The sequence below is a fragment of the Stenella coeruleoalba genome (genome assembly GCF_951394435.1).
Source record: "Stenella coeruleoalba genome assembly, chromosome: 5".
NCBI classification, from domain to species: domain Eukaryota; kingdom Metazoa; phylum Chordata; class Mammalia; order Artiodactyla; family Delphinidae; genus Stenella; species Stenella coeruleoalba.
Window position 1 is genome coordinate 72893333 of NC_137150.1, and position 14000 is coordinate 72907332.

General features: G+C 40.2%; 1 protein-coding gene across 6 annotated transcripts in view; it reads left to right on the plus strand.

Moving 5' to 3' along the window:
- Positions 1-14000, plus strand: part of RNF168 (ring finger protein 168) — a 41623-nt gene that overhangs the window by 15763 nt on the left and 11860 nt on the right. For all 6 annotated transcript variants that reach the window (XR_013828313.1, XM_079921333.1, XM_079921335.1 and 3 more), the window contains 3 exons: positions 7518-7594; positions 10832-11011; positions 13218-13339. Coding sequence is in view for 5 of the 6 variants with exons in the window: in XM_079921333.1 (XP_079777459.1) it covers positions 7518-7594; positions 10832-11011; positions 13218-13339 (379 nt within the window). In the remaining variant the exon portion in view is untranslated. The remainder of the gene's footprint in view (positions 1-7517; positions 7595-10831; positions 11012-13217; positions 13340-14000) is intronic.

Here is a 14000-nt window from a genome sequence, read left to right on the forward strand (position 1 = left end):
ACAGGGGTTAGCACTTAAGCATATCTTTTGGGGGCACACAATTCAGCCCGTAACAGTAATCATACAGTGTGTATTCTTTTGTACACGTTTCTTTTACATAGTATAATGTTCCAGATTTATCCCTTTGTGATTATTAGTAGTTTATTTCTTTTTAAGTATTGTTCTACTATACTTTTTTTTTTTTTTTAATCTTTCTTATTTTTTTGGCTATGCTGCACAGCTTGTGGGATTTTAGTTCCTCCACCAGGGATTGAACCCAGGCCTTCGGCAGTGAGAGCGTGGAGTCCTAACCACTGGACCGCCAGGGAATTCCCTTGTTCTCTGCAGCCACAATTTGCTCTCCTCCCTCCCTAACTCAACAAGAGGGAAGCTCCACTCCAAGTGGGTGTGGCCAAGACAGGAAGACAGGGCTCCCTGTCTCCCTAGCTCCCAGTCAAGCATCCCTCCAGGAGGAGCAGAATACCAGCATTTCTTATCACTTCCAGCTCAGTGCTGCAGAGCTGAGTGGAGCTGATTGTGGTCTCCCTTCCTCCATCCACTTCCCTTGTTGGTTCTCCAGTTCGTGGTCCCTCAGCTGTTTCCAGCTTTTGGCTATTTTGAATAAAGTTGCTGTGAAGATTCTTGTACAAGTTTATTTTTGTGGTCATATGTTTTCACTTTTCTTGAACAAATACTTAGGAGTGGAAGTGCTCTGTCATAGAGTAGGTATGTGTTTGGTTATAAAATAAACTGCCAGGTCATTTTCCAAAGTGGTTGTATTATTTTCTAATCCCAGCAACAACATATACAAATCCTGGCTTCTGCTCATCTGCGTTAGTTAGTTTGGGCTGCTGTAACAAAGTATATGGAGTGGGTCACTTAAACAATAGATTTGTTTTTCACAGTTCTGGAGCTGGGAAGTCCAAGATCAAGGTGCTGGCCAATTTGGTTCCTGATTTGGCCCTCTTCCTGATTATGTTCTCATATAGTGGAGAGCTAGCCAGCTCTCTGGCCTCTTATTAGGGTGCTAATCCCATTCATGGGATCTCTACCCTCGTGAGCTAATTAGACCTCCCAAAGGCCCCATCTCCAAATACCATCACATTGAATTAAGATTTCTACGTGAATTTCGAGGGGACACATTTGGTTCACTTACAGTATACTCACCAACATTTGCTGTTACCTGTCTTTTTAATTTTAATCCTTCTGATGGATTTGTAGTAGTATCTCATTGTAGTTGTAATTTCATGTCCCAGGTAACTAATGATATTAAATCTTTTTTCATTTTTTATTGTCCGGCCACTTGTATGTCTTCCATTGTGAAGTGCCTGCTTGAATCTTTTGCCCCTTGAGTTTTATCTTTGTATTATTGAGTGTAGGAGTTAAGTAGTGATATGTATCAGTACTTTGCCAGATGTGTTTTGTGAATATTTTCTGTGGTCTGTGGTTTGCATATTCATTTTCTTTCCTTTTTTTTTATAAATTTATTTTTTATTTATATATGGCTGTGTTGGGTCTTCGTTGCTGCACGCGGGCTTTCTCTCATTGCAGCGAGCGGGGGCTACTTTTTGTTGTGGTGCAGAGGCTTCTCATTGCGGTGACTTCTCTTGTGGTGGAGGCTCTAGGCGAATGGGCTCAGTAGTTGTGGCTCACGGGGTCTAGAGTGCGGGCTTCAGTAGTTGTGGCACACGGGCTTCATTGCTCTGTGGCATGTGGGATCTTCCCGGACCAGGGCTCGAACCCGTGTCCCCTGCATTGGCAGGGGGATTCTTAACCACTGCACCACCAGGGAAGTCCTTAATGGTGTCTTTTTTTTTTTTTTTTAAATTTGCTTATTTTATTTATTTTTGCGGTACGCGGGCCTCTCACTGTTGTGGCCTCTCCCGTTGCAGAGCACAAGCTCCGGATGCGCAGGCTCAGCGGCCATGGCTCACGGGCCCAGGCGCTCCGCGGCATGTGGGATCTTCCCGGACCAGGGCACGAACCCGCGTCCCCTGCATCGGCAGGCGGACTCTAAACCACTGCGCCACCAGGGAAGCCCCTTAATGGTGTCTTTTGATGAGCTGTAATTTTTAATTTTCATGAAGTCTAATTCATAAACTTTTCCTTTTATGGCTATTACTTTCTGTGTCCTATCTAAGAAAACCCTAGGAATATGAAAATATTCCTCTTTTTTTCCCCTAAAAACTTTACAGTTTTAGCTTTTATGTTTAGGCTTATGGTCCATTTCAAATTAATTTTTGAATAGTGGATGAGATAGAGGTTAATTTTTTCCTTATGAATATTAGTTATTCCTTTATCACTTGTAAAAGCTTTTCTTGTAAGTGTGGGTCTATATTCCACTGACTTTTTTAAAAAATATTTATTTAGTTTATTTATTTAGCTGCACTGGATCTTAGTTGGGGCATGTTGGATCTTCGTTGTGGTGTGTGGGATCTAGTTCCCTGACTGGGGATTGAACCTGGGCCCCCTGCATTGGGAGCATGGAGTCTTAACCACAGGACCACCAGGGAAGTCCCACCACTGATTGATTTGTTGATTCTAATGTTTAAATCACAGTGTCTTCATTACTGTAGCTTTATGGTAATGAGATGACCTGGGCCATGAGACCCTTTACTGGAGTGCTTGTGCCTGGACAAACATCTCCTCAACCAACAGAATAAAACAAAAACTATAAGGGACTAAAAATAATAACTACATTCATGGGCATTTGGGGCAAATTATGAACAATGAAACACAAAAAGGCCAAAACCCAACTGCCACTTTTGAGGTGCCAGGAGCAATAGCAATAGCGTGCTCCCTGCACACAGCACCACCAAGGGGGTGGGCAGACCACCTAAGCCACCCCTCTGGCCCAACCCACCAGTCCACTCCTACCCTCACCCCATCTAAGGACCCAGCTTGCGCCCCTTGGGGAGCGAACGGGGGGCACCTGTTACTTGTTCTTGCTCCATTGTGCTGTAGCACAAGTCCCAGTAAAGGCTTGCCTGAATTTCTCATCTGGCCTCTTACCACTTTCTGTTGATTAAAGAGTCCAAGAACCTAGGTCAATAACAGTAATAGTTCTCCAACTTTATTATTCTTTTTCATGTTTGCTTTGAGTATTCTAGGTCCTTTCTATTTCCATGTAAATTTAAAAATCAACCTGTCAGTTTCTACTGAAAGCCTAGTGGGAGTTTGGGGTTGCATTGAATCTATAGATCAATTTGGGGAGAATTGACATCTTAACAATATAGAGCCCTCGTACCCATGAAAATAGTATATTTCTCTACTTATTTAGATCTTTATTCCTCTCAGTAGTGTTTTTTAGTTTTTCAGTGAGGATGTATTACACATTGTTACATGTAACGTAACAGAAAGATATATTTAAGTTCTAACCTCTAATACTTCTGAATGTGACCTTATTTGGAAATAAGGTCTTTACAGAGGTAATCAAGTTAAGGTCATTAGGATGGGCTGCAATCTATTATGACTGGTCTCTTCATAAAAAGGGGAAATTTGGACACAGACACACACACACAGAAGGAAGATGATGTGAATTCACACAGTGAGAAGACTATGTGAAGACAGAGGGTTGGAGTGATGCGTCTGTAAGCCAAGGAACACCAGAGATTGCTGGCAAACCACCAGAAGCTAGAAAAAGCCAAAGAATAATTCCTACAGGTTTCAGAGGGAGATTGGTACTACAGAGCAAATTTAATTTAATTGGGAGTAGAAACTGTTTCCTTGATGATGGAAGCGGAGTCAAATTGAGGGATGGAAGAATAATTTTATAAACAGCCTGATTGTTCTAGTTAGATTTTATTATTTGTTTTTATTTTTGGTCCAGTATTGGACATTTAGTTCTTCAATTAACTTGGATTTTTCTTTCAGAGTAAAATAAAAAATATGGGGATAAATTTCCTTTAGTGAATCTTGACTTCTTAAGAAGAACACTCACCGTAAGAAAGCAATATTAAGTACAGTGGGAACATTTAATTTCAGTAGTTTACGAGAGAAATTTTAGAGCTAACTAACACAAATGAGTGTTGTGAGGTACTTCAAACAGATGGCACTGACTGTCATAGTCGCTTCTAGTCTATAAAACGGATTTTTTAAGATTTGTCATACTCTTAGAAATTGTTTAAGAAACAGCAAATAATTGCTGCATTTAGATTATTGGAAGCATATTAAGGCAATTTAAATTTGTTGTGTTTTTGGTTGAAAAAGTTACTGATCTTAGTTTAGATTTACCTGTGTACAAATAAGTAAACATTAAAAATCTCAGTAGTTCTATTAAAAAAAATTTTTTTTTTTTTGCCCCACCGTGTGGCTTGTGGGGTCTTAGTTCCCCGACCAGAGATCAAACCCGCACCCCCTGCAGTGGAAGCACAGCGTCTTAAGCACTGGACTGCCAGGGAAGTCCCCAATTTTTTTTTTAATTACAATGCTCTGCTTACTATAGAGTGAGTAGTTAAGCATCTTCTGTAAATTGCATGTTCCTTTCATTTGCCCATTACTGAAGTGTGTTTTTCTTAATCTGTAGAAGTTCTTGTTATAGTCTGCATGTTAATTGTCTGTTGATTTCTGTATTTGCAAATAATTTCTCCCAGTTTGTTGTTTTTAACTTTGTGATGTTTGTCATCATATAAAAGTATTGTTTGGGTATTTCTTCTGTTATTCAGGAAATCTACCCTATCTTAAAATTTTGAATTTATCATTTATATTTTCTTCAGTCATTTTTAGTTTCCATTAAATTTTTTAAAATTCACCTGCAATCTGAGTATTGTGTAAAACAGCCATCTTAACTTTTTTTCCCCCAGGAATTGAAAGTTCCTGGGGAACCACACTGCTTGGTGAATGATACATCCTCATTGTATACTGTTTACCTAATCAAACAACAGTCTGCTTGTTTTCCAGAGCTGTTTGGGGGATTTTCTTTTTTTTTTAACTGTTTCTTGATGGCTGTGCTTGTACCACGCCTTCTTCATTTAATTCTACTTAATTGTGTTTCATATCTAATACAGTAAATCTCTCTTCATTGTTCTTTTTCTAAATTATCTTAGCTATTTTTTATTGTGTCTAATGTGTAAAGTGATTTACTTTTTTCCTTTTTTTTGCGCGGCTTTTGGGATCTCAGTTCCCCTACCAGGGATTGAACCCAGGCCACGGCAGTGAAAGCACCAAATCCTAATCACGAGACCACCGGGGAACTCCCAAAGTGATTTATTTTTTATCAAGTTTTGTTTATTGTGGTAAAAATATACATAACATAAAATTTACCATTTTTGTTTTTTGGCTGCGTCGGTCTTCGTTGCTGTGCGCAGGCTTTCTCTAGTTGTGGTGAGCGGGGGCTACTCTTTGTTGCAGTGCACAGGCTTCTCATTGCAGTGGCTTCTCGTTGCGGAGCATGGGCTCTAGGCGTGTGGGCTTCAGTAGTTGCAGCATGTGGATTCAGTAGTTGTGGCATGCAGGCCCTAGAGCGTGCAGGCTTCAGTAGTTGTGGATCACGGGCTCTAGAGCGCTGGCTCAGTAGTTGTGGCGCACGGGCTTAGTTGCTCCACAGCACATGGGATCTTCCCGGATCAGGGCTCGAACCCGTGTCCCCTGCATTGGCAGGCGGATTCTTAACCACTGCACCATCAGGGAAATCCCCATTTTAACCATTTTTAAGTGTACAGTTCAGTGACATTAAGAACATCATATTGGTGTGCAGCCATCACCACCATCCATCTGCAGAACTTTTTCATCTTACACAATTGAAACTGTACCCGTTAAACAATATCTCCTCAATTCCCCCTTCCTCTAACTAACCCCTGGCAACCATCATTCCACTTTCTGTCAAACTTGATTACTCTGGGTACCTCATATAAGTAGAGGACAAAGTAGGTATTTATGCTTTTGTGTCTGATTTCTTTCACTTAGCATGGTGTCTTCAGGGTTCATCCGTGTTGTAGCATGTGTCAGAATTTCATTCTTTTATACAACTGAATAATATTCTATTGTATGTATTTACCGTATTTTATTTATCCATTCATGTTGATGGACACTTGGGTTACTTCCACCATTTGGCTGTTGTGAATAATGCTGGCTATGACATGGTGTATAAGTATCTGTTTGATACCCTACTTTCAGATCTTTTGGATATGTATCTAAAAGTGGAAATGCTGGATCACACGGTATTTCTATGTTTAGTTTTTTGAGCAACAGCCATACTGTTTTCCATAGCAGCTATACCATTTTACACTTCCACTGACAGTGCACAAGGATTGCAGTTTCATCTCCTTGCCAATGCTTGTTATTTTGTTTGTTTTATAGTAGCCACTCTAATGGGTACAAAGTGTATTTCTTTGTGGTTTTGATTTGCCTGATGACTAGTGATGTTGAGCATCTTTTCATGTGCTTGTGGGCCATTTATATACACCTTTTTTGAGAAATATGTGTTTACTATTATTGTAGAATTACTTTTTAAAACTTACTTTATTGTTATGTTAATGGCTTCTAGAGAAAAGGCGAAGTATATGTGTTCATGTGCCATTTTGAACCAGAAAACCTCTGGCCTCTCTCTCTTTTTTTTTTCAAAGGATCCTTTGCCACAAACCTTGGTCTTTATTTATTTATTTATTTTTTGTGGTACGTGGGCCTCTCACTGTTGTGGCCTCTCCCGTTGCGGAGCACAGGCTCAGGATGCGCAGGCTCAGCGGCCATGGCTCACAGGCCCAGCCGCTCCGCGGCATGTGGGATCTTCCTGGACTGGGGCATGAGCCCGTGTCCCCTGCATCAGCAGGCAGACTCTCAACCACTGCGCCACCAGGGAAGCCCTCTTTTTTTGTTTTTTAATACTTATTTATTTATTTTATTTATTTATTTATTTTTTTGGCTGAGGCAGGTGTTAGTTGTGGCATGCGGGATCTTTAGTTGTGGCATGCAAACTCTTAGTTGCAGCATGTGGACTTTTTCCCTGACCAGGAATCAAACCTGGGCCGCCTGCGTTGGGAGCGCAGATTCTTGGTCACTGCACCACCAGGGAAGTCCCTGACCTTTTTTTTTTGTATTTGGTTAATTCCAGGGAACATAGATTCCTTTCTTTTCTTTTCTTTTAATTTTATTTATTTATTTTTTGGCTGCATTGGGTCTTCGTTGCTGTGCACGGGCTTCCTCTAGTTGCGGCAAGTGGGGGCTACTCTTTGCTGTGGTGCGCAGGCTTCTCATTGTGGTGGCTTCTCTTGTTGCGGAGCATGGACTCTAGGCGTGCGGGCTTCAGCAGTTGTGGCGCATGGGCTCAGTTGCTCCATGGCATGTGGCATCTTCCCGGACCAGGGATCGAACCCATGTACCCTGCATTGGCAGGCAGATTCTTAACCACTGCACTACCAGGGAAGTCCTGGCCTTTCTTTTAAAATGGAATTCCATTAAAAAAATATTGCTATATCTGTTAATAATTGTATGTTTATTTTAATTTTGCATTTTTATATTAATATAGGTTTAGTGGAAGATCAAAGTTAGCCATAGAATTCGGTGTTGCCTATAATGTAATTTTCTTTCTTGATCTGAAACAGTTGATGACTATCAGCCAGTTCGCCTATTAAGTAAACCTGGGGAATTAAGAAGAGAATATGAAGAGGAGATAAGCAAGGTAAGTACTAAATAGTTGCTCTTTTCTGGAAGATTTTTCTGCTGTGTTTACATTATGTGCTTATGTAAATAAATAGTATATATTGAAATGTTAATAATTTTAATGTGCTTTATAAAGGCTCTTTTTTTTACATGTGTTCAAAATAGTTTAAAACTAGCTTTAATTTATTTATACATGCTCTTCTTATGTGATAGTGATCTGTAAGCATTTAAGTATGAAGGAAATTTTTTTAATTTCCGGGAAGCTTTGAGCATAAAGGATGGGGAAAAGGTGGTAGATTATGGGTGTCTTAAGTCCATTTAGGCTGCTATATCAAAAACACCATAGACTGGGTGACTTAAACAACAAACATTTGTTCTTACAGTTCTGGATCTAGGAAGTGCAAGATTAAGGTACTGGGAGATCTGGTATTGGGCAAGGGCCTGCTTCCTGGCTTGTAGACAGCTGCCTTCTCACTGTATTCTCACATGATAGAGAGAGGAAGGGAGAGATAGATCATCTGTCTTGTGTGTCTTCTTCTAAGGGTACTAATCCCTTTCATGAGGACTCCACCCTTATGACCCTTACCTCCCAAAGGCCCCACCTCCAAATATCATCACATTGGGAGTTAGGGCTTCAATATATGAAGCTTGGGGGGCACAAACAATGCATTTAGGTGAGGAAAGCATAAAGGGCTAATTGTGAAGTACCTAAATATGAAAAGAGGGAGTGGTGCTTACGGCCTTTGAACTTCACTAGTACTAGGAAAGCCCTAGTACTCCCCCTACCCTGATTAATGTAGAGCAGTGTTGTTCAATAGAAATATGGTGTGGGTTCATATATCATTTAAAATTTTCTATTAGCCACATTTTTTAAAGATTAAAAAAATAAAATCAGATGAGGGGCTTCCCTGGTGGTGCAGTGGTTAAGAATCTGCCTGCTGACGCAGGGGACATGGGTTCAAGTCCTGGTCTGGGAAGATCCCACATGCCGCGGAGCAACTAAGCCCGTGTGCCACAACTGCTGAGCCTGTGCTCTAGAGCCCGCGAGCCACAACTACTGGGCCCATGTGCCGCAACTACTGAAACCCATGCACCCTAGAGCTCATGTTCCGCCACAAGAGAAGACACCACAACGAGAAGCCCACGCACCGCAACGAAGAGTAGCTCCCGCTCGCCACAACTAGAGAAGGTCCACGTGCAACAACGAAGACCCAACGCAGCCCAAAATAAATAAATATTTTTAAAAAGTATTTTAAAAAATGATGAAATTAATTTTTATGTATATTTTATTTAATCCCGTATATCTAAAATATTTTATTATGTAATCAGTATAGAAAGTATTGACTTTTATTCTTATTTAGTGTGCAATTGTGTATTTTGTACTTATAATACATCTCAATTTGGACTAGTCACATTTCAACTACTCAGTAGCCACATGTAGCTAGTGGCTACTGTATTAGACCATGAGAGCTCTAGAAGAACTAGTAAATAATTATGATAGTTAATTGTCAGCATATTGTCTAGACGATGTTCTTAAGTAAGAGTTTTATTTATTTATTTTTTGGCTGCGTCGGGTCTTCTTTGCTACACACGTGCTTTCTCTAGTTGTGGCGAGCAGAAGCTACTCTTCCTCGTGGTTTTCAGGCTTCTCTTGTGGTGGAGCATGGGCTCTAGGCGTGCAGGCTTCAGTAGTTGCAGTGCTCGGGCTCTAGGGCATGCAGGCTCTAGAGCGCAGGCTCTGTAGTTGTGGCACACGGGCTTAGTTGCTCTGTGGCATGTGGCATCTTCCCAGACCAGGGATCGAACCCGTGTCCCCTGCATTGGCAGGCGGATTCCTAACCATTGCACCACCAGGGAAGTTCCTTAAGTAAGGAGTAATTTAATCTTTACAACAGTATAGTGAGAACAGGTTTTTTCAGGATGCTTTTGAGTACAGGTGACAGAAAAGTGTAATTCACTGGAATTCCAGAGGTTAATAGGGGCTTCAGGGTCGGTTTCATCCAGAGCTCTAGTTCCATTTCTTTGCTAACTTCTGTCAGCTGGCTTTATCCTCAGGCTAATAACAAGGTAGCTGCACATTTCTGAACCTCAGGTGCATATACAACAGTATGCAGAGGAAGAACCAGCTGTCTCTTCCAGTGGCTTTCCTTTAAGAGCAAGAAGACTTAAAAGTTCCTTAACAAACCTTTACTCATGTCACCTTCACTTGAATTGGGTCAAGGACTTATTCTTGAGTCAAATTCTTTAGATGTCTAAAGTAGTTGTTACATTATTTCTTTCAGGAAGTATAGTTCAGATGCCCACAAGCATGGCCTTAGGTCCTAGATGCTGAGTTTGAGTCTCCCCGCTGCCAGTTACTGAGCTAAGAAAAGAAAGTTAGATCACTTTCTGATCTAGGAAAGCTTTTCTGTGTCTTTCCTCATCTGTAAATCATATAATGACCATTGTGGTTGTTTCTTCAGCAACTATTCACCCCTGCCCACCGTGTTTGGGGATTCATCCCAACTTCAGGGAAGGACACTGTTTGGTTTAAGTCAGTTTTTATCATTTCCATTCCCTTGCTAGGGTTTAGTTCAGAAACCTATGCCAAAATTAGTCAGAACATGGCCTTCTGTTAACTGAGGAAAAGTATCACCTAGAAAGACTTCCAGAAATGTGTGACAGTGTAATGGAAAATGTGATAAGGACCGAAATGTGGAAGGATGAGACTTTGATCAAGGTTTCATTGGACTGACTGGGGAAGGCTTCCTGAAGGAGACTTCCTGAACTATTCTACAGGAATTTGCCTCTCCAGATTTGTACTTCATTTGAGAAATTTTAATTCCTGCCAATTTATTCTTTTTTTTTAAATTTTTCTATTCTTATTAAGAAATATTGGGACTTCCCGGGTGTTTGAGAGGGAAAGAATCCACCTGCCAATGCAGGGGACGCAGGTTCGATCCCTAGTCTGGGAAGATCCCACATCCTGTGGAGCAACAAAGCCTGTGCGCCACAACTACTGAGCCTGCGCTCTAGAGCCCGCGAGCCACAACTACTGAGGCCACATGCCTAGAACGCGTGCTCCACAACAGGAGAAGCCTGCACACCATGACAAAGAGTAGCCCCCCCTCGCCACAACTAGAGAAAGCCCGCACACAGCAACGAAGACCCAACACAGCCAAAAATAAATAAAATTAAATCTTTAAAAAAAGAAAGAAATATTGCAAGTATACTAAAAAGTTCAGAGAAGGATTGTTCTTTATTAATCATTTTTAAGGTGGAGGCAGAGCGACGAGCCAATGAGGAAGAAGAAAACAAAGCAAGTGAAGAATACATACAGAGATTACTGGCAGAGGAAGAAGAAGAGGAAAAGAGACAGGCAGAAAAAAGGCAAAGAGAGATGGAAGAACAACTGAAAAGCGATGAAGAGCTGGCAAGAAAGCTAAGCCTTAATATTGTAAGTTTTAAGAAAGAACTTTGAAGTATTTACATTCCTATTGCTTTGACTATGTGAGTTTGAACAATCTAAAAAAGGAAGCATTCACCATAACTAGAAACTATTCCTGACATATTTGCTCTACTTAAAGCAAAACTTTTTTGGCATACTGTTATATATTTGCTCTAATCCAAGTATGCTTTAAAAAAAACATTTTTGTATGTTGTTAGTAAATTCAGTTATGCAGGAAAGCTATTCAGTGGAAAATGAAAGCTCCATTCCCCGCCCGCCCCCCGCCCCCACTTCTCCACTCCTATTCCTATTCCATTACATCAGTCTTTTTCCCCAAAGGTTAGTTAGCACTATTAACAGTTTCTTATAACTTTTTTTTTTTTTTACCTAAAAAGGATGTGTGAATCACACTGTTTTTCTCCTGACCTTTTTCACTCGCTATTTCTTAGAGATTTTTCCTATTATATTACTACATAGAGTGTATAATTCTTTTGTAAGAGTGGCAAAATATTCCATTGTATGGATGCAGATCACTTTTTGAAATTGAAGCACATTAAATTTTTTTTTAACTTCTTTTTTTTCCCTGACCACGCTGTGTAGCTTGCAGGATCTTAGTTCCCCAACCAGGAATCAAACCAGTGTCCCCTGCAGTGCAAGCGCAGTCTTAACTGTGCTTCCCTGGACCACCAGGGAAGTCCCTAAATTCTTAAATAACATATTAAACCTGGATTTTGTTATCTTGTTGTAGTTAAATTACTGCCCAGGGGACAATGAATTAAAGAAAGGATGATAAAACACATACTGTAAGACCAAAGGATACAGTGGGACCCAGTGATTTGAAAGAACCTGGCAGAATCACTTGTAGTTCTTTTAAAATACTGAATCTCTGGGGATGGGATTTAGGGAATACCACTCCCAGAGGCATCTAGGGAAGTCTGATGTACATTCAGGTTTGAGAGCCTCTAAAAACAATTCCTCTGCTTTCAAACAACAAATATCTTAAAATATACTTAACAAAATGAAGTATATCCAGAATTGGGTTGTGGTTTTTCCCCCCCATTTTTGAGAGGCCTGCCATTCATAATAATATACCCAAGTTTTAGATTATGTGCCCTTTTTTTTTTTTTTTTTTTTTGTGGTACGCGGGCCTTTCACTGTTGTGGCCTCTCCCATTGCGGAGCACAGGCTCCGGATGCGCAGGCTCAGCGGCCGTAGCTCACAGGCCCAGCCGCTCCGCGGCATGTGGGATCTTCCCGGACCGGGGCCCGAACCCGTGTCCCCTGCATTGGCAGGCGGACTCTTAACCACTGCGCCACCAGGGAAGCCCTATATGCCCTTTTAAAAAATATATTTCCTTTTAAAATTTAAGTGGAATAGCTTTGGAGCAGTACACAATTGAGAAATTAAATAAAAGACATAGACCATGGAACTTCCCTGGCAGTCCAGTGGTTAGGACTTGGCACTTTCACTGCCGTGGCCCTGGGTTCAATCCCTGGTTGGGGACTAAGATCCTGTAAGCTGCACAGCGTGGCCAAGAAAAAAAAAAAAGACATAGATCAATAGAATAACAAATGGGATAGGAGAGAAAATATATCAGAGAGGAAAATCTGGGGTCAACTTTGTCTTTCAAGAGTTATTGTTTTAATTCTTCGTGTTTTTACATGGGCTTATAAGAGCAGATCTACTGATATTTTAAAATAGTTTTTCATTTACTTGTAAAAGTTTGGTCGTCCTAGGCCAGATGTCTACCACCACCAAGTATATTAATTTTTCCAATAGTGTAGTAAGAAACTTATGAGACTGCCATGAGATAGCAAGTAAATATTGATGATATTTATTGGTATGCCCTTAAATCCCCAAATTAAATTATTTAACGTAAAATAAATTTTACACCAGGTATAGCCACAGCTCTGAATTTTTCCCTACAGATTACGGTAGTTATAAATATGAAATTATTCATTAGAAAAGTTAGCAGAAATTATCAGCTAACGAGGTTAGTACCATCATGCTCTTTGTGTTTATAATATAGAGTAAAAATGCAATGTAGACCAACTTAGATAAACTTTATCTTGTTTATATTAATTTTTTTCATGGTCAGTATTATTCAAAGGATATATAGAATTTAATAATTCCTGAAAAATTCTATTGTGGATTCTGAATTGATTAATAGCTTATTTTATTTTAAAATTGTTTTATGCTTTTTCTGCTGTTGAAGAACAATTTCTGTGAGGGAAGTATCTTGGCTTCGCCCTTGAATTCTGAAAAATCTGATCCAGTCACAACCAAGTCACAGAAGAAAAGTAAGAACAAACAAACGAACACTGGAGATATTCAGAAGTAAGTGAATATAGTTTACTGCTATATCAAAATTTGGCCCATCAGCTCTGCATGAAAACCCTCCAGATGGTCTGAGGTTGATGTAAAGTGAAAATAAGAGAGATGCTCACATAGCTTAGATTCCTGGCTAGCATGAAGAGGGATGTGAAACCTTTTTTATCTTCATTGCTCAGGATTTCCATGTTGTTCCCATTTCCTTTTTCTCTTGATTTAGATTCAAGTGAGAATCTAGTTCCATATAAGGTCATCCTCATTGAAGGAGTTTACAGTTTGGCATCTAGATCATTACCCCACCCTCTTTTTCCCAGTTTATATATTACATTTCTTCCCCACTGTACAAAAAACATGAGTCAGGTAGTCAACAGTGGAGTGAATTTAGTTGCCCCAGAGTGCCCCTCTTAGCAGCAGGAAGAGTTGATGACTCTATGAGGATATAAGCTTTTCCATAGTAATTCATAGTTGAAAAAGTTTATCAACTACAATCTAGACTTCAAAAACATGTAAGGGCTTTTGATTCAGCTGGGTATGTGCAGGTAATTTGCTTCCTTTCAAAATTCATAGAAATTTAGGATTTTAGATGGTGGAAATTTGGGACAGGGAGATGGAGATAGATGGGAAGAGGGCAGCATTAAATGAGGTGGTTGCTATTAAAAGAAGAAAT